We start from the raw sequence: 18,781 nt of genomic DNA, 5'->3' as shown, positions 1-18,781 counted from the left end.
TACAGACTTTAGTTACAGAAGGGGTTCCTATAGGATATCTTGAGGGCAAACTGGTGGGTTCGTTCTTTTGCAGGTTGTATGGACCCCAAAGCCTGGGAAGTTGTTGTGGACAGATCATTTGCAGCCCAGTATTCTGCCTGCATGGCAGGGGTGGATTCACTTCCATTCAGTCTCCAGTGATTTCTACAAATAGCCCAAATTTCACATCAGGGAGAGGGGGTGGGTCTGATATTTATTAAACAATGTTAGAAGCAGTAGTTGAATGTGAACATAGTTCTTTCTGTTAATTCACAGAATTAAATTAATGCTATAGCATAGTTTCTTGTGTGTCATTTGCCACGAGAAATAATTTTCTTCTGCAAATCCTAGTGTAACTAGTGCTTGTAAAGGCATGGAAGTTTGCTATAAAGAGTACAGTAAACAACTGAGGATGTAAAAATCCTTTTAATTCATGGATGTTTTTATTCAGTTTTGACCTTGCGAACAAACAGCATAAAACAGGGTTGCAGATCTAACACATAGACATATTTGGGTTGCTAATTATAGAGAGATGTAAAACATTAATTCTTTTCAAAACTTTTCAGCAGTAAACTCAAAATACAGGAACAGCTTTTCTGATAGGGTTTTGTAGCCTTGAACATTCATTTATTTAGTATAGCTGCACTTGGACCAAATTAACAAATATTAAAGTAAGACATAGTAATGGCATATTTAATATTTTCCAGCGTAAAGATTGTGAAAAAAGATAAATACAATTCTGCGTGCAAATAGATTTGGATGTAATGCAGTGATGAATTAGAAAGCAGTAACAGAAAGGAAATGAAGAGTTTATTGTTTCTATAGCTCCAATATCCATTAAAAGTTAGTTACACAGCAGGTGGCAGTTTGGATAAGTGTAAAGTGAATGTTTTGAAATAAATAGCAGCTGGGTGACCTGGGATGTCAGGGCTCTAGACAAGGGTGTGTGTTTGTCAATATATCCTACATGTTTTACAGACTCCTCAGGGACCAGGAGAAGATACAATTTCACCTTTTCTGTGCCAAAACATTTTAATTATATCTTCTTCCAAGTACAGCGGTTCAGTAACCAAGGAGCTGACATTGATGCATGTGTTGATAAAGCTGCAAACATTCAAAATGAGATTAACAAAGATTTTGAGGAAAGGGTGACAGCTAATTTTGTACAGTATTCTGCATCTAATTCAGGTCAGTGTAATGATAGAATATTTTATAACTGCTATGTCATCTAGAAAGAGTTTTATGATGCTTTGTGTATTTAAAGATTTGTGTATATGAAAGTACAGTTCTTTATACATCATTCAAGCAAGTTTTAACTTCTTTATTGAACATCTATTGGTTGTAGCTGTAAACAGGAATAAACTTAAGCATTTAGAAGCAATTTTACATATCCATCCATTAATCACAGTAATAAGTTCATTTTGTCTAATTCACCTTGAAAATATTGGCTTCAGATGTGAAATGGAACCAAATCTACAACACACATTTTGTGGTGTTGCTTAATAATTGCAAAAAAATTTGATGGAAAGTAATAGTAAGTGTATTTAAATAATCAAACTGTAGTTTCTTTGTATTATGTGCTGTCTTTTGAGAACATCTCAGTGTATTTCTGCTCTGTTCTCCTCCTTGTTTGAAGGTAACTCACATTCTTCCACTTCTTTTTGTTTGTGAAATTTTCTCCTCTTTTTTATCCACTCAGTTCTCCATCTGCTTTCACTTTTGTTTGCTTGGGCCGTCTCTCATCCCAACTTGATAATGAGGAATGCAGTGTGACCCTGACCTCTATCAGCCCATGCATGACCTTCTGACTCGCCCACATAACCTTTGACCTTCTCTTTGACAGCTTGATTAATTACCCTGTGTTATGATTTATGAGTAAGTGCTATGTAAAAATAATAGACAACAGGTGGTCCTCTAAAATCTTTTTGTGGTACGTTTTCTTTTCCTGCCTAACCTGATGAGCTGTTTTAAGTTTGGAACTTAGCGGGACAAAGTGTGTTTGGCAGAAGCATGGCATTTTTACGCACTTGGACGCAGTGCTGGAATTCGGGCAGCTGAGGTATATCTGGGATGGAAATACCGCAGTGTTAGCAGGGTGCATTTGCCAAAATGTACATTGGGTGGAAACAGAAAGCAGAATCAACTGACATTTCAGGCGTTTCAGTCACAGGTCACGTCTTGAGAAAATTGCTCAAATAATGGAGGGGGCATTTTTCAAGCTGAGCTGCATCTCCAACAGCTATGTTTACTTTAACGCTTCACTAGTGACTTCTGATTGGCTGTCATGACCTCATCCTGCTGTTGCACCTACAGTGTCGCAGTAGTGACATAGATGTACCCTTCTCACAGTAAAGATGGGAAATGAACAGAGCATACTTCTTTGAGAAAGATGAATGGACACTGCTGTGTCTGTTTTTACCACAGGCAGGTTTAAGAGCAGAGTGCTTTGAGTTGCATTTCCTCAAGGAATTAATTCTGGTCTTTCTGCCAACCATCCAAATAGAAAACTGAACTTGAAAATTCAGGTTGATCAAGTGTAGGAAAATTATCTCTTTCAGATCCTCACTTACAATCCAAAAAGATAGTTACATAAGTCAAAAGATACTTCTCTGGCTCTGACCTCTCTTGTGCCATGTGGTATCCACCCTGATTGATTAGTATGATCCATCCAATAGATCTGAACAGTTTCATCTCACTAGTCATTTGCCAGTCAGGTAAGATTTCAAAAGATTTGGAATTTACCTCAAATACTTTGAGGCTCTTTTTTAAGCTTAGCCCCTTGAACTTCAGTAGGAGACAGAAAGTACTGCCCCATTTTTGGCTCATGTATTACAATGGAAAAAGCCCTTCTGCATTGTTTTTAGTAGTATATGTATTGTAACTGAGGTTCGTGATTCTTTCCAACTCTTGACTTAGTAAGCCTGCTTTTCCTTTCATCATCACAATCCTCAACCTCCAGAAGCAGCAACCTAGAGAATGGTAGGAGTTTTAGTGTAGAATAAATCTTGCTTACCTTGAAGCATTACCACGTGAAAGGAAGAGATGTTAATTGGGTGCTTTAGTCTGAGAGAGAAACTGTAATTTTGTAGATTAGAGGCTGGGAGTTCCATTTGTCAGTGTCTGCCATAATTATAAGGTCTTACCACAGGTACACTGATGGCTGAAGATTGATGGGGATGGGGGAATAGTGTCCTTAAACCTTTTTACAGTGAAAAAACTTTTTAGAGAGTGGTTTCTCTTTCTGTGCACGCTGGTCACACAGGAGAAAACTATTACATTGAGAACTACTATTATGTTGAAAACTACTGTTATTACCTAATGTTTGCATACCACCTAATACCACAGGGGCTGGCAAGATTTAGAAACCCTCCTGGATGATTGGTACTTAAGTAAGTCATAGGTCACTATGTTTTAATAATGATGTAAGCTCATCATGGCTGAAATTGGTATTTTTAGTGACATTGATTTGTTTGGTATAGCTGCACTAGCATGAAATTAACAAATTAGCAAAGTAATACATAATAATAACACATTTCATACTTTCCAGCATAAAGATACTGTATATGGTGAAAAAAGATTAAAACAATCCTGCCTGCAAAGAGTTATTTCTGAGCATTTATGCCAAAGGCTGTATCTTGTCTGTTATTAAATTTTGCTAAAGGGCTTTTTTAAGATGTTAGTGGTGCTGTGTTCTGAGGTTTGCACTGACTTGCACACTTCTCAAATTCGCTGTGTTACAGCTCCACCTTTTTTTTTAATTTTCTGATTGCACTAAACTTTAATGGCATATCTATGCCTGCATAAATTACATTTTTAAAAATTCATTGATGTTAAAAGCCATATTGTTTACACTGATGTTATTTAAAGCAGAGTATTTATTTTCAATAGAAAATGCTCAGATAAAGGCTGAATGAGAGAGGTTGTAATTGAGTATGTTTTACCAGTAATTTTGGTTTTCCATGTTGACTTTTATATATTACTCTCAAATCGTTCTGGTACCATTGTTTTCTTCTTTAAATTTAGGATGCAGAAGTACAAGGGAAAGGGAGATACACCATATCATGTAAGCAAAACAGTCCAAAAAGAGATTACTTTCCAAAGAGAAAGACTTTTCCCATAATAGAGGGGAAAAAAAATCCTAGTTCAGATATTAATTCATGATTTTAATTCTGCTGACAGGAAAGGCCTGCTATCTGGGAGAACTTGTAAAAAAAATATAAAGGGAGTCATGTTACAGTGCTTAAAATATATTTAATAAAAATCCTTTAGTTGATTTATAAAATAGTGAATTTAAAAATAGAATCATATTTCACCTGTTGATGTCTATGTGAAAAATTGACATTGTGTCCTCATAAAATGGGACAAATGAGTCATGTAATTTTAAGTTACATAATCAATAACTTAGACAAATTCCACTTCTTTGATGATTTGTGTGACTGTTTTGTGATCAGGTTGAAGTGCACAGAGTTTCAAATCCCTGTAACACTTCTAGATCTGTAATAAACACATGAATTTTGCATTTTTCATGGTGTAGAAAACAAAACAAATCAATACACGGAACATCTCTAATCAAAACAAGCAGGTCAAGAAGATGAAGTGCCCCAAAACTACCAGCCTGCCAAGTACTGCAAAAACTCTAGCAGTAGCAGGCTCTAAAACTATCCTTTCATCTGAGATGTACAGTTTAGGAATGTTTCTAAGCCACATTCTTCTCCATGATGAAGTTTGGGCCTTGAAATTTTCCAAGCTGTAAAATTCATGTGCTTACAGTACAGTACTGTGCATTAATATGGCCGGGCATGATGTATATGAATAGATTTTAAAATTTGTCTTTCAATTTCTGTTTTCTTTTACCCTTTCCCTATTGTTTATTTATATTTTTGTCTGCTTGTTTATATTTATCCCAGTTGAATTCATGACAGGCAGGGTAAGGGAATCATGTGACAGGAAACTGCTTATGGTGCTGCATCTAACAAGGAGACAATTTTCTCTTTGGCCTGTTGTGACCTTTTTTGACTACATTGCTTATTCCAGAGGTAGTATCCTGAATGCCTCTATTTCACCTTGTTTAGCAGAGTGCAACTGTGCCCTTTAACATGGTTTTTGGTGGGTAGAGAAGCTACGGCAGACACTGGAGAAGGGCACAAAGATAAGGGTTAGGAACTCCCTTCAGATGTGATTTTGATAACTAGTCGAGTGTGTCCAACTGTAGAAAATCACTGAGTGACAATCTGTCTACCTAACAGTGGCCACAATGAGCTACAAGGTTTGTGAATGACTCTACAGATTAGAATAAAGCAAGCCCAAATAAAGTATCTTTTGTTGGGGTGGACTTGGTTTGCTCTGGGCAGCTAGGTATTTGATCCTCGTGTCTGGACCAAGTGCAAAATGAAACACTAAGTCAAAAGCTGGAATAAAGCTGTTTCATTAGTTTATTAATTTAGATATTTCCAAAAAGTAAGTCATTATTAAAATTTACTTCTAAAGGATAGCTTGATTTTGACTGGGAACCCATGTTAACTTTAGGGACACATCTGTTAAATGCATGTGCTTCTCTTTTTTCCCTTCATTTGCAATTATATCTTCCACAAATATTATGGGGTTTTTTTCTGATTTGCCGTCATTTAAAAATAATAAAATTTGATTGGCTGATTTATTCAAGATTTATTTCTCATTCATAAATTCATATTTTTTCATCCAGCTCATTTCCTGAGGCATAAAAATGTACCTTATATGCTCAGAAGTATCCTGCAGGTCACAAATTTGCTCTGGATTTGTTGAATATACAATATAATCCCAGTGCATTTTTACAGCAGATTAAAAGATGCACTAAAAAGTCAGGCCCACCATAAAGAGTTGACTTGTAAGCAACACCACTGAATCAGCTTTTGGTATTGATTCATTGTTACTGCTGCTATTTGCCTCTGCATAGTATGCTTATTGTCAGCTAGACAAAAGGTTTTACTGTTTTAAAATGTGGTGAATAATTTTCACATGCTTTCTTTAATGTATCTATCTTTATATATAAAATCTCTCAGTCCTTTTTATTTTAAAGGTTTTTTTCTGGCTAAGCATAAAGCTTTTTATTCATTATTATGTATAGTTCTTAAAGCAACATTTTGCTTTTAGTTCCTGTGTTGTTTTCTGCAAAAGTCACAGAAAGTGCTTATGAATAAAACAACATATTAAATTATTTTAAAGGTAAAACAGGCAACTTTTCTGATGCTGAAGGATGTGTATGAGCATAAGTACATGCACAGATACATATTCACACATCAATATCTCTTTAATGACAGATTATTCTTAAAAATCCTTCTATAAATGATGTTGTGTGAAGTTGCTGAAATAAATAAAAAAGTTCTAAAGAGCATTAAAGTAAATGCAAAGCATTTTCAAGCATTAAATTTCCCTTTACACATTTCTTCTTGTTTGTGTGTGTGTGTGTGACTCTCTTCTAAAACAGGAAGGCTATGGAGTAATAGTTCTGAATCCCAATGAGAACTATATTGAAGTTGAGAAGACAAAAGCCCAAATACAGCTATCTTCTGATATCTCAGACGAACCTGCAGAAAAGAGAGAAAGAAAAGATAAAATACAGAAGGAAACAAAGAAGCGACGTGACTTCTATGAAAAGTATCGAAATCCGCAAAAAGAAAAAGAAACTATGCAGATCTATATTAGAGTAAGTTTCTTTTGGTTTTGTTTGCCCATCTTTATTGATGCATATATATGTTTACTGACTATATTGGCTAATGAATACCATGCTTTGTTAAAAACAAATACATTGCTGAGATGACATTCAAGAGTTTATGTAGAGTTCCTGGATATTTATTCTATTGGTATTTTTGGTCCATTATTGATTGTGATGTTTTGGAACTGTTATAAAAAATTTCTTTCTGATTTCAAAGGGAAACTTCAAATAAACCCCAGAGGAACTCACTGGTGTTATCAAGAAAGAAATTACTTAGGAAAGACTTTCTAAAAACCATTTTATAAACAGAGGTATTCATAAGAAAGACTTTGTAGTGAAGCTTAGGCGACATACTAGCTTCATATGTCATGTATGCATTTATTGTATTATATTGTATTATATTGGGGAGGCAGTAGTTACAGCCTGATACTTTTTTATCACCTGCCAAATTAATAATGTATTGTGGAAAATAACAGTGTTCATCTTGTGTGGTGGCAAATTTACCCTGTAATGTGTTGTTTTTATATGAGCAGCCATCCATTGTGTTTGAGCTAAACTTTTGAAGGCAGATAAAGGGGGAAACTTGCTAATATATTAATAAATATTTAAGCTAGTATAATTTGAGAATGGTATGATGAAGAAACTCTGTCCCTTGCCCTTTTCTGACTCAGTGAACCTTTGCACTTTGTAATGCTACCAGCATGGGATCATTATAACAGCGCTACCCGAGGATTTCTAATTCTGCAGGGGGCACAAACAATATTATTTGCACATTGGCACATTCTGCTTCATATACATACTATGCATTATACATTCCAGACTGAGTCATAGAATTTTGAAAACCCTTATTATGAAAGTTAGTATTTTCATTCAACAGTAAAATACGTTAAAAACTCCACAGTGAAGGTAAAACAATCAAAATGTATGTCATTCTGGTAAGAAACAGAGAGAAATCCAGCAAGATACGTGTTAGAATCATCGTAAATTTTAAATGCCCCTCTTAATTTTTTTTTTAGCATAACATTTTTTTGTAGAAGAAATATAGCTGTTCTGGCTAGTTAGAAGGGTTAGTAACTTGGGTACAAGATTGTCAATACCATAAATATTTACTGTCTTTTGAAAAATACCTAAGTATGGGAAACAAAGGAATGCATATATATATATATATATATATATATATATATATATATGCACACACATATATTAAAAATCACCAACAAGGCACCGTGTTTTCCTGTTTGCAGCTTTTTTATAAGATGCTCTTCTGCCCACTAGCCAAACCCTTCTTCTTAAGAGGGGCAACCAGTCCTAACTTAAGGTCCATGAGAATCCAGTAGACAGTGCTGCTGTATTGTCTTAAAAGAAGTCTAGTCAGCATGCAGGTTCAGTGTTCCCTTGTTGAAAGTGAACCTTTTTTTCATAACCTTTTTAGCAATTCTACCTTCTCATGACTCTTGCCTGATGAGGCATGAAATTTGGTTTCAGGAAGCTTGACCCCCGAAATATAAAATATTGTTCCATCCCATTTTCTTTTCTGCTAAGCTTCATGCTTTAAATATGACTGTTGATGTTTGCTTTATTTTATTTTCTTCAAATCAAGGAAAGAAGTAGTATATATTTCAGTGAAAGTGTGGTTGGTGGTCTCCTTCCTCAGGACAGTTAATTGAAATTTTCTGATGAGCATGGTGTTTTATTCTAAAATGATTATTTTGGTTTTTTTTTTTTTTTTCTTAGTAGGCTCCAGTACAGATAGTTTTTTGAAACAGAAAGAAAAACATAACTGCTTTAGCATATTGCAGGACAAATCAATGCAATTTCCTTGCTTATCAATTTCTGAAAAAAACCTGGACCATCAGTAGGTTCCATTTACTCTGTTGTCAGAACTGCTAAGTCTGTATGTGGTTGCAAGAGGTGCAATGCCATATTTGCAATTTTCTCACCTCCCATGCTTGAGTCCATAAGATTGCTCTCTGCCTGCACCCAGGGTCTTGCTTCCACAGGCTGCTGGTTTGGGGAGATCTCAAAGGGCAATTCAGATACAATCTTACTGTATAGTATAGCATACATTTGACTCACTAGGCCCTTAAAATAAAACATGCTATCACTCAGAGAGATATTTAAAGATGGTATATGATTTGTAATGATCTCATCAAAGAGTTTTGAAAAACCTAAGCAGGCCTTATGTCAGCTTTGCCAAGCAGGAAAAAGTATGGATAGACTAGAAGAAAAATTTCCTCACAGGAAGGCTCACACTGAAGGAAAAATATGATTGCATCAAATACACTGGAGAAATTGCTTCAGACTGTTAAGCAGCAGGAATAAATATCCTCAGTTCTGTTTTCATAGGGTTGTGGAGATCTGTTGTGATCTATTGAAGAAATGCCATTTGAACAAATTAAAGCTGTCTGGTTGCTGCTCCCACTTGTGCAGCTAAATTTTCCAAGAACTGGAGAATTAGAGCTCTTCCTTGGTAATTGTGTTTAAGCATTTTCTTTATTTTCATAGTAAAAACAATAGCTGGGGTATTCAAGAATATGTAAAAGCTGCATCTTGAAATACAAAATATCAAACTGCACTGTATTTTTGTACAAAATGAGTATAAATAAAAACGACTATGGCAGCATGTAATGTGTTAAGCGTAGTGCTCTTGAAAGATCAAAGTACTTACTGTTTCATGCTGGAAGTTTTCTTAACTATGAAATAATGTACTTTCTGGCATACATTATGGCTTGTTAAAGGAACTGATTTGGTCTGGGTAATAAACATCATGTCAAACATTATGGCAGGAAAACCTGCTTAATATGTTTTGTAATAAGACAGATTTTTTTTGTTCTTGAAAACATCTGCCAACTGAATTCACAAGTGAAGACAGAAAATGTCATCAATTCGGTAACATTCTTGTAAATTTTATTTCAGTTTTAGCAATGCAAACCAGGAAAAAAACTTTTTGTTAATCAGCATTGACTATAATACTTTTATGGAATGATTAAACACAAGCACTTTACTTTTATATAATGTGCTAATGAATGCATATGAATTTTAATACTCTTACTGTTCAGATTTTAACAAGCATATTGACAGGTCATTTTAAAAGCATCTGGTTTTTAATGTGTTGAAAGGAGGATTGAGTAAAATAGCTAAATATGTACTATATCCTTTTAAAAAACATATTTCTATCCTTAGGTATAAATATTACCATTTTTTCTTAGACCACCAGAGGCTGCTCTGGGCTAATGCTAATGGGCCAATGCTTTCCCCCCAGAAACTTACTACCCTAGCCAGCTGAAGTAAACTGAGAATTTGTTGCTCTCTGACCTTTTTCTATGGAAACAGATCATACATGCTTACATGTGGCGTGATCGTTCCTTCCATTCTCAGCCATCTCCCATTCACTACAGATTTTCACACCGACAGTGTCTTTTCTATATTAGAAGATGCTTAAAAATGTAAATTATTATTTTCCCCCTTCTAAACTGCATTCACCACTTAAATAAGTATACTGAGTGGATTCTTAAATGTTATAAAATAAAAAGTATAAATTCTGTAATTTTATAGTAATTTGCAATAATGTTGTTGCCCCAACAGTTGAAGGATATCAAAGAGACAGCCAAGGAAGAAGAAGGAAGAATTACTTTTATCAGACCAACTAATGGGGTCAGGTTTTGTGGACAAAAGGGATAAGCCTTTCCAAAGCCTGTATGCTAGGAATTTTGTCCTTTTTTTCCCCCACTGAGCTTATCTGCTTGAATAATTCTTATTGTAAATATAATTTTTACTATAGCAAAATCTATAAGTGACAGTATCATTTTATTAACAGCATATTAATTAAATTAATTTTGGACGTTACATACTTTTCATAAATAATTTTTGTATCTTCTGTGAGAGATTAAGTAGGAAAAGATCGTGTACAACCAGTTAATCTGTTTTACTAAAAATGGATACATCTGGATAATTTTTGTCACTATTTAGGAAAAAGTGGTGAAAGGCAGTTGTTTTAATTCATGGTTAAGTAAGCAATGATCGCTGGCAGACAGGAAATCCTGGCAAGCGTGCAAGCACAGTTGTGCCATTTCTGCTCATTGTTCAGTGTGGCTGACACAAAGCATAGCCTAACTGAAGGTCACGGCAGAGTGTCCGCTTGTGTGGGATGACCTTTCAGAGCCATGGATTTCTTTCACACTGCAGATTGAGCCATTTCCTGACATAGCTGCAGTCCCATCAGCTGCCAGTTTCACCCTGTGGCCATCTCTGGGCCAGTGACTTACCCTCTGACTTGGCAAAGTGCATGCCTGCTCTTGTCCAGAGCCTGTGTGATTACATTAGCCTGCTGATGAGACAAAGCTAATAAGCCTTTTATTCCACCAGAGGAGAGAAAATGACAAGCTCTAGGCAAACAGCTCCTGAGAGGTAAGGGACATGTTCAGCACAAAGAATGTGGCAAATGTGGGCATCAGGATTTCAGCCTCTAAAGTCTCATGCTGATGTTTAGTTTCCCCTTTTACAACAAACAATGCCTGTTTTGTTTCCCCTTTTACAACTGCCAGCATTACTTTATATATACCTCTGAAATACCACATGGTTTTACTCTGCCCACTTTTAAAGCCTGTTACTTCCTTATGTTCTTAAGAAATCTCCCTCACTTGTAAGCAACTGAAAAATTATGCTGATAGTAAAAAGCTGATGAGAACTGCCTAGAAACTACCATGGCATTGTTCTTGCCCCATGTACTGCTGGGCACTGGGAATTCGGATTTGAGAAGGCACTGCAGTTCAAGTGGTGAAGATAAACATGCAGTGACATTCTGAGTGCTCCAGGAACACCTGGAGAGATCTGGTCCTGCAAAACCTGGGCCATCAGAGACCTGCACCACCGGGGCCAGCAACTGGAGCCAAACATTTACCATGACACTTAGCACCTGCAGTTAGGCTACCACATCATTCCTAAAAGGTCAGATAAGCTTTAAATTCTTATAGTAGTTTCTGTAAATCAAAAAGAATATGTGTATCTCCTGTTTCATTCTATGCATACTACAGCGAACAGGCATCTTATATTCAATAGCTAAACTATGGAGAATTTAAACTAGTGTTCAATAATTTATGCAGAGGCTATTTAGCTTGAGCAGCTAATTTAGGTATTTCTAAAAATTCTGAGATTATAAAGAATTCTTATAGTAAGTTTTGCATCTACTAATCCTGGAAAGCTCTATTCAGCTAATCACTGAAGGGGAATTCTGTATCTCTTCAAGAGCACCACTGGCTCTTCTCTCTGCTATACTCTCCCTTTGTTCTGCATTTCACAAGAATGGTTTAATCAAAGAAAAGGAGTAAGTCAGGACCATCTAGCTTTGGTGTCTTTCAGACATTCATTACATGATGCTGGTACAGTGTCCATTGTTAGATCCAGTTCCTAAAATGTGAGGCAAGTCATGTAAGTTTCCAAAAGAAAGAACCAGCTTGCATCTCTCCTCCCACCAGGAGCTGTATGGTGCTCCCATGGTGCTAAAAAAGATTCTCACTCACAATTCAGAAGACTTCTCCTTCCTTTCAGATGGTATTCAGGCTCATAAATGTGGCCAGTTTGTGGGGTAATGGTGAAGAAAACTGGCTCAGCAGAATGCAGATGTACTTGTGGAAGGCAAAAGTGAATAAAAGCATTCAAACATCTTGAACTTTGATATTGCCTGCTTTTGATTGTAGAGTGACTGCAGTGAAGGACTGCAAAGACCTTCTAGGTCTTCTGGGCCAGTGAAGATTGTGCTTTGCTGGTATCCTTTATCATTTATCTAACAGTACTAAAGGATTTTAGCTAATGTGCAGGAACAAGGATAATATTCTCTAACCTTCCACACACAGTTGCATGTTTTGCTACTAGATTTCAGAGTGTTTGGGAAAATTAGCAGAAAGAATTTAGCAGGAGCTTAAGTGGCAACATACACATTTTTGAAAACTTGAAAATTCTTCATGTTTTTTTCTTGGGGACCAGTCAACCGTAAGACACTTGATATAGTGAGAGATAAAAATTAACCACTGAGATACATATTTGTAGCTCTCTTAGGCTGAATGGCATTATTGCAAAATAACCCTTTTCTATGGAGAAATTAGCTGTTTCTACCACCCCATCTAACCCCTCCAGAAATATTTATATGTTTTGGAGAGGAGGATATGAGGGCTGTACTGCAGTGCATGTAGGTCAGAAAAAACATTTGTGGAGTCTAGGAACTGAATGTCAGCAGACAAGGAACTGGGGTACGGGATGCACGGTAAGTTCAAGGAAGTTTTCACCTCATCTGCTACAGAAAACAAAGTGTAAATTCAGGAAAAAAAATATGAAGGGGAAAAATGATCTAGCTTTTGGGATTAAGATAAATCTGGTGGTTCCTGTGTAGGCTGCTTGGCTGCCTGCAGCAGTGACAGCTGCCAAAGGGTCTAGAAATAGTAGAGGAAACAGAGGCGTGGAACAATGTGGAATAAGCTGCCCAGGAAGAAATGTTGGTTCTACCTTGCAATTCATAGGTGGCTGAAGTTTGAAAAATTAAGTATTACAGCAATTAATTAATTTAATTTTTAAATCCTTACAAGTTAAGGATTTTACTCACCAAAACCTTGGCTTTTTGTGAATTTATATACTGTGTGATGTTATTTTGAATTATTTGCATCATATTTACAAGAGCAATGTTTATCTTTTTAATCAGCTTGTTGCCATCACTCTGCAGGCAAAGAAATATGCCTTATTCTTAGTTTTTAGAACTATCCTCTTGTTCTTGCTATGCCTTAGAGAACTCCATATCAGATCAGCACTCCTGAAAAATCAGTTTTTACCAACTTCAGAGCTGTTAACTTCATTTCCATAGTGTTCAGGCAGAGGTCATTCCTAAAGAAGCCTCTTTTACAATTATCTCCAGCCATTAACTCATCTAAATTTTGAGAAATCTTTCCATTCCTCTCTCAGCTGAATCCTTGTTTTATCTCTATCTCTCTGGATAAAAATGGATTCTAAACTGATCAAAAATGCTTTTGTCTTTTGTGGTCAGTGGTGTTGGTAGCAGCTTTTCTCCCCTCAATGGGCTGCATGCTGTTCAGACACATTTTTCTACACTTTTGTTGTTTAACAGTGGATTCTCATTCTCTTTCTCTGTCTTTTTTGATCAGTGCTTGGCAAGAATGAATTTGTCAATACCCAGTGAGGTATATTTTAAATATTTTCAAGTAAAACTCAAATTCTTGTTTGTTTTCCCAATAGATGGCACTGCTTGGAGAGAAGCTACTAAGTGAGATTGATGTGCATTTGGAATTACTAAGAATTGTGTGTGTTGAGGAGACGGAAGATTTTCTGGGCTCTTAAGCAGCAGTTTGAGATCTTCTTGTCTGGTACTTCTAGCAAAAGCATGAAGTGATATAAGTATCATGCAAGTACATGTGCAAGTGTATGCACACAGGCACTACCTACACCAAAGCACACAAAAACTACTCTGCCTCCTGTAAACTGCATAAGGTGGCCTCTGACTTAATGCGGACTATGACAGGCATACGATACATGAGACTGGAAAGTTTTCTTTTTCCCAAAAGCAAAGATTTAATCAGTGTATCCAGCTATATAATACAGCAGGGAATTTAAAATGTGTTTAGTTCAGGCAATACAGCTGGTACTTCGTAAGCATCTGCAGTGTGTTCTTTTGGACTGGTGTTTCCTTCCAGATTGTTTCTTCATTCCTATCTCCTATCTTTTCAACTTGCTGTGTAACTGAATAATCTGATTTCATGGATCTTGCCAGTTCAGCCTATGTCCTATAAAAGTGGACAATTACCAATTAACTGTGGTAAGTGTCACAACCACTCTGTTCTTAACCTGGGAAAAGAAAAGCTTTAATTATATGTAGATATTAAGATGACAGATGTTTTTTTCTTTGGGATCTGGTTTGCTGAGGATTTATTTTGAAGTTATCAAATAAAGTAATGAAGAAATTTACTTCCTAAGTAATTCCAAAATATTTTTAGGTGTGGCCTTAGGCTTTGATACTAACTGCTCTCACACATTCCACTTTGTATTTCTCTAGCTACTCCACTTTTCGTGTGTGAAAAGTGAACTGACATTTGATGACAGGATTTTGTTATTTATCTTGTGTCCCTTGCACTGGTTGCCAAAAAAAAGATAGGCTTACATTTAATGACTGTTGATTATCTTTAAATCCATTACCAGTGAGCACTGTGTGTGAAGTTCTCCTCAGTGAATTACATCAAGCTTTCAGATGCTGCATGCAGGCTCTGACTGTATTGCCTTAAGTGAGCAAATGAGTTATGGCTGTGATAGATCTTAAAATAACAGCATTTGATTTGATTTAAGACCACTTGTCTTAAATACCTTTCTTCTGCTGTTTGCTGTTAGTTCATTATGTTCTTTCACTGTTTCCTCTCCCTTTCTGTTTTGAGCTGCTCTAGCTGACTTACGGAGTTTGTCTGATGCGTAGATTTTTCTCTAATGGGTGCCAAACTGTGCCATCACTGGAGCAGAATTTGAGGTACTATTGTTATTCTGTTATGGTGGTGGTAAACAACTGTGACATAGTTTTCTAACAACACCACGAATAAAGCTGTATCTACCCAAAGATAAAGTGACTAGACAGAGTTCAGCTTTGCTAGACTAGATGGAAAAAGATGACCACTGCCTCACTTGTACTGTGGGTCCACAGAGCATACAAAAGTTGGAAAGGTAGTATTATGGCACAAAAGTAACATAAATTGTTTCATGTCCAAAATGTTGTAGTCATCTTTGGGACTTCTCTGGAGTGTGTGCAAAGTCACTCTCCCTCAAATGCCTTTGAATCAAGGTTTCAGGAGCTTTCACAATGTATGTTTCTACACTTCTGCAACTCTAGAACTACAGACCTCCCACTTTCTCGCTTTTGTTGGAAGGTACAAGGTACGGCAGTTGTGACCAGTCCTGGCTGAACGTGCTTTGAGCATAGTGTTGGACTAGGTGCCCTCAGACGTTCTCTCCAGCTGATGTAGTTCAATCATTTGACATTACAAAGTTTCATCTCAGCCCTCAAAGTATTTGATCTATGAGTAGACTTTGTGGACATTGTGAAGAGAGGCAAATTTCACTATCTCAGAACATTTAGTACTACTGAGGTTGTGGTTCATTTGGTTGAAATCACATTCATGTGTTGTGGTTGGCTATCCACAATAGGAGGCATAGGTGATTTAGAGTAGGAAGCTTACCCAGCTATCAGCATGGTTAAAACAATGTGATCTTGCACAAGTACTGCTACAGAAATGCATCTTGAAAGATATAAACCACTTCAGACAGGCAGTGATGTTTCTTGGCATCTAGAACACTAGGGTGTGGAGCAAATATTCATGATTTCTTCAGAGATCAAGAATTTCCCCAAGACAGATCATTATCTTGATTTTGCTAAAGGACATTCAACCAGAACAGCAGTAGGAGGTTTTTGCAGATGTTGTCCAGATGTTATTAGTATGGCCATTCTGGAATAATGGGAAGGATACAAGTACTGCCCACATCCTTCCTACTTCCTCTCCTTTTTTATATCTTCATCAGGATTTTTTCTACTTTGTTACTTTGAGTCCACAAGATTTCACTTTAAACTGCAAAGCAGTTATTGAGTTTCAGAAAGAGTAAAAACACCCTGTGACATGTAAATTGATCATTTACAAGTGTGTGTTTAGAAGTGGATAGACATGACAGAATTAAAAAGGCTGTTCTTTATTAATATTAGCAAAGAGTGGTTTAATTAACCCTGTACACAACTCCTTCATAGAAGACTTTGTCTAGACTGCTATTTTAAAGGTGAGACCCAAAGCTTAGCAGCAGGCCAGTGCGTTACCTACAGGCTGCCTTGCACAGCAACCCTGTCTCTCTTCATCTCTTACACCTGTGTCCATGTTCATGAAGAGTTACAAATTACTTAAGAAAATTTTTTCGAGTTTTGTGTGAATGCTGCCACCTCCAAACAAGTCCATGCTGCTTGTGTATTTGGTCATTGTACTAGGATACACTGAATGTGATCACAGTATACAGGATTTCCAAGATACCTGACAGCTGTGAGTTCTTATCACTCATTTTCATCTTACTTAACAAGATTTAAGGTTTAGAATATGTTAGTAAAGAAAGATTTGCTCTGATAGAGCTAGCAACAAAAATAAAAAATACGCTAAACATGGATTATTAAACAGTGCTCTGCTGCTCATTGTAAGAGGTGTCAGAACTCTTCCAGAATCTCAGTTAGACTGAAAACCTGGTTGATCAGCTCCTAGAAGGAAACCAGGACTAGAGAGAAGTTACCCAGAGAGTTCTTGAGGTTACAGCTTTTCTGCTGATACCATTAAAGACAGATCCTGCAGTTGCCCAGATCCATTCTTCTGCACAGTGTCTTTCTTCTCCAGTGTAGTCTGTCCTGCTTCTCTTTTCCTGTTTATCCAGGGAACTTTTGTTAGGATTGTTGTCTGTTTTCATCCTGATGTAATGGTTTTTAGAAAACTCAAACTTGAGATGATAAATGTCAGAGGAAATAATATGGACATGTGCATCAGCATACAGAGAGGAATTCAAAAAAAGGAACTAAAAGAACAGAAATTTTTTTTTATTAAATCTCATAATTTAATGATCCATATCTCCAAAACTAAGTAATGGTTTGAATGGGGGAAGACTGCAGGTATTCAATCCACTTAATCTTTGTCTTAAAATACATCAAACAAACGGTGTTTTCTAATAATGGATTAACACGGCATCAAGGACCATTTGTAACTAACAAAAGTGGCATCCATGTGATTTTTTGAGGGCTTATTTTTCTTATCCCACACAGCAGCATAGACATAGATTACATATTTTATATAAGATACATATTCTCAGGATTTTCAGTTATCTCTGGAATTTCTGTTCTTTTATTGTTCAGGCTGTAATCTCAATAAGACCCCCAATATTTGGCCTATGTTGCATGAGTTACAAGATTGCTCCCAATTTTCCAGTTAGGTCAACCAAAAAAATTAAGATATGATAGAGGGTCGGTGGAAAAAATTCATATCAAAACAACTGTTCACTATGTCATTACGACAACCTGCTGTAACAAATGTGCTTCTGTTTTAATTTATGACAATTAATTGCTAAAAGTAATTTAATCTGACAGTGGCAAGGTGTTGAAAGCCTCCTGAAGATGTCATAAAAGTGACCTTTCTGCCCATGTGCAACCAAAAGCCATTTTTAACAAGGAGGCTCAAAACCAGTACAACTTCTTTTGTACTTTGTTAATTAGTTATTGATTTGAAACAATGCTCTGCCAAATATTGTCAGATTAGCTAGACGCCAGGAAGGTCACAGTGTGACAGTCTAGTCCTGATAATCTTACGGTATATAAGAATTCTTTTTCACTTTGAACCTTTTGTTCTGATATCCTGAGAATTATATTTCCTGGCTTTAGCAGCTGTGCTAATTTAAAATACAGCCAAGCTGTCTGTTATGTAATTGGATGTTTTGAGTTGTTAAAAAAAATTGCAATGTGTTAGAAGAAAATTGCTGTTGATCTAATATCTAATGATCTTCGACAACAGTGATGCACCACTGCTGCAATGCAAACGGCCTTGCTAATCTGTGTGGAAAAGAGCCTGTTTTAATGAAATAATCAACACAAGGGAATCACAGAGTTTAAGACAGAAGTATGCCAGGCAAGTTCTGAGGTTGTGTAGCAATTCGTTGAAAGATCATTTCTTAGGGTGCATTATTGTGAAACAAAAATAACAGAGGTTATGCATCTGCATTCAGGAAAATGGGGAAGCAGAATTCAGGGTTAAAAAGCTAAACATTGAACTTTTCAGCTTATTGAAATGAGAAGCAACAGTAGATTCAAATCTGAATTTCAGATTGTGTTTGTCTTTAGATAATTACTTTATAAGCTAATGACAGTTACTTCAAATACAATTAACTGTAGTCCTCTACATATTAAGGCACTTCAAGAAATCTTTGTAACTGTGCATTGAGTAAGTAATATATCAGTTTACTTAAAGCACTGAGCACTTTGCAGTCTTTACTAAGAGAAATGAAATAGCTTTGAGCCTGTTA

General features: G+C 36.3%; 1 protein-coding gene across 5 annotated transcripts in view; it reads left to right on the top strand.

Annotated features, from left to right (window-relative positions):
- The window catches only part of ARB2A (ARB2 cotranscriptional regulator A), a 258,055-nt gene that overhangs the window by 124,231 nt on the left and 115,043 nt on the right, over positions 1 to 18,781 (top strand). For 4 of the 5 annotated variants that reach the window (XR_015280929.1, XM_086869011.1, XM_086869012.1 and 1 more), the window contains exon 7: positions 6,482 to 6,700. The exons of the other annotated variant lie outside the window; for it this stretch is intronic. Coding sequence is in view for 3 of the 4 variants with exons in the window: in XM_086869011.1 (XP_086725137.1) it covers positions 6,482 to 6,700 (219 nt within the window). In the remaining variant the exon portion in view is untranslated. The remainder of the gene's footprint in view (positions 1 to 6,481; positions 6,701 to 18,781) is intronic. 5 annotated transcript variants of the gene reach the window in all.

This window comes from Cyanistes caeruleus, chromosome Z (assembly GCF_971803275.1).
Source record: "Cyanistes caeruleus chromosome Z, bCyaCae1.hap1.1, whole genome shotgun sequence".
In the NCBI taxonomy this organism is placed as follows: Eukaryota; Metazoa; Chordata; class Aves; order Passeriformes; family Paridae; genus Cyanistes; species Cyanistes caeruleus.
Note: the sequence above shows the minus strand (reverse complement) of the source record. Positions and strands in the feature narration are given on the sequence as shown.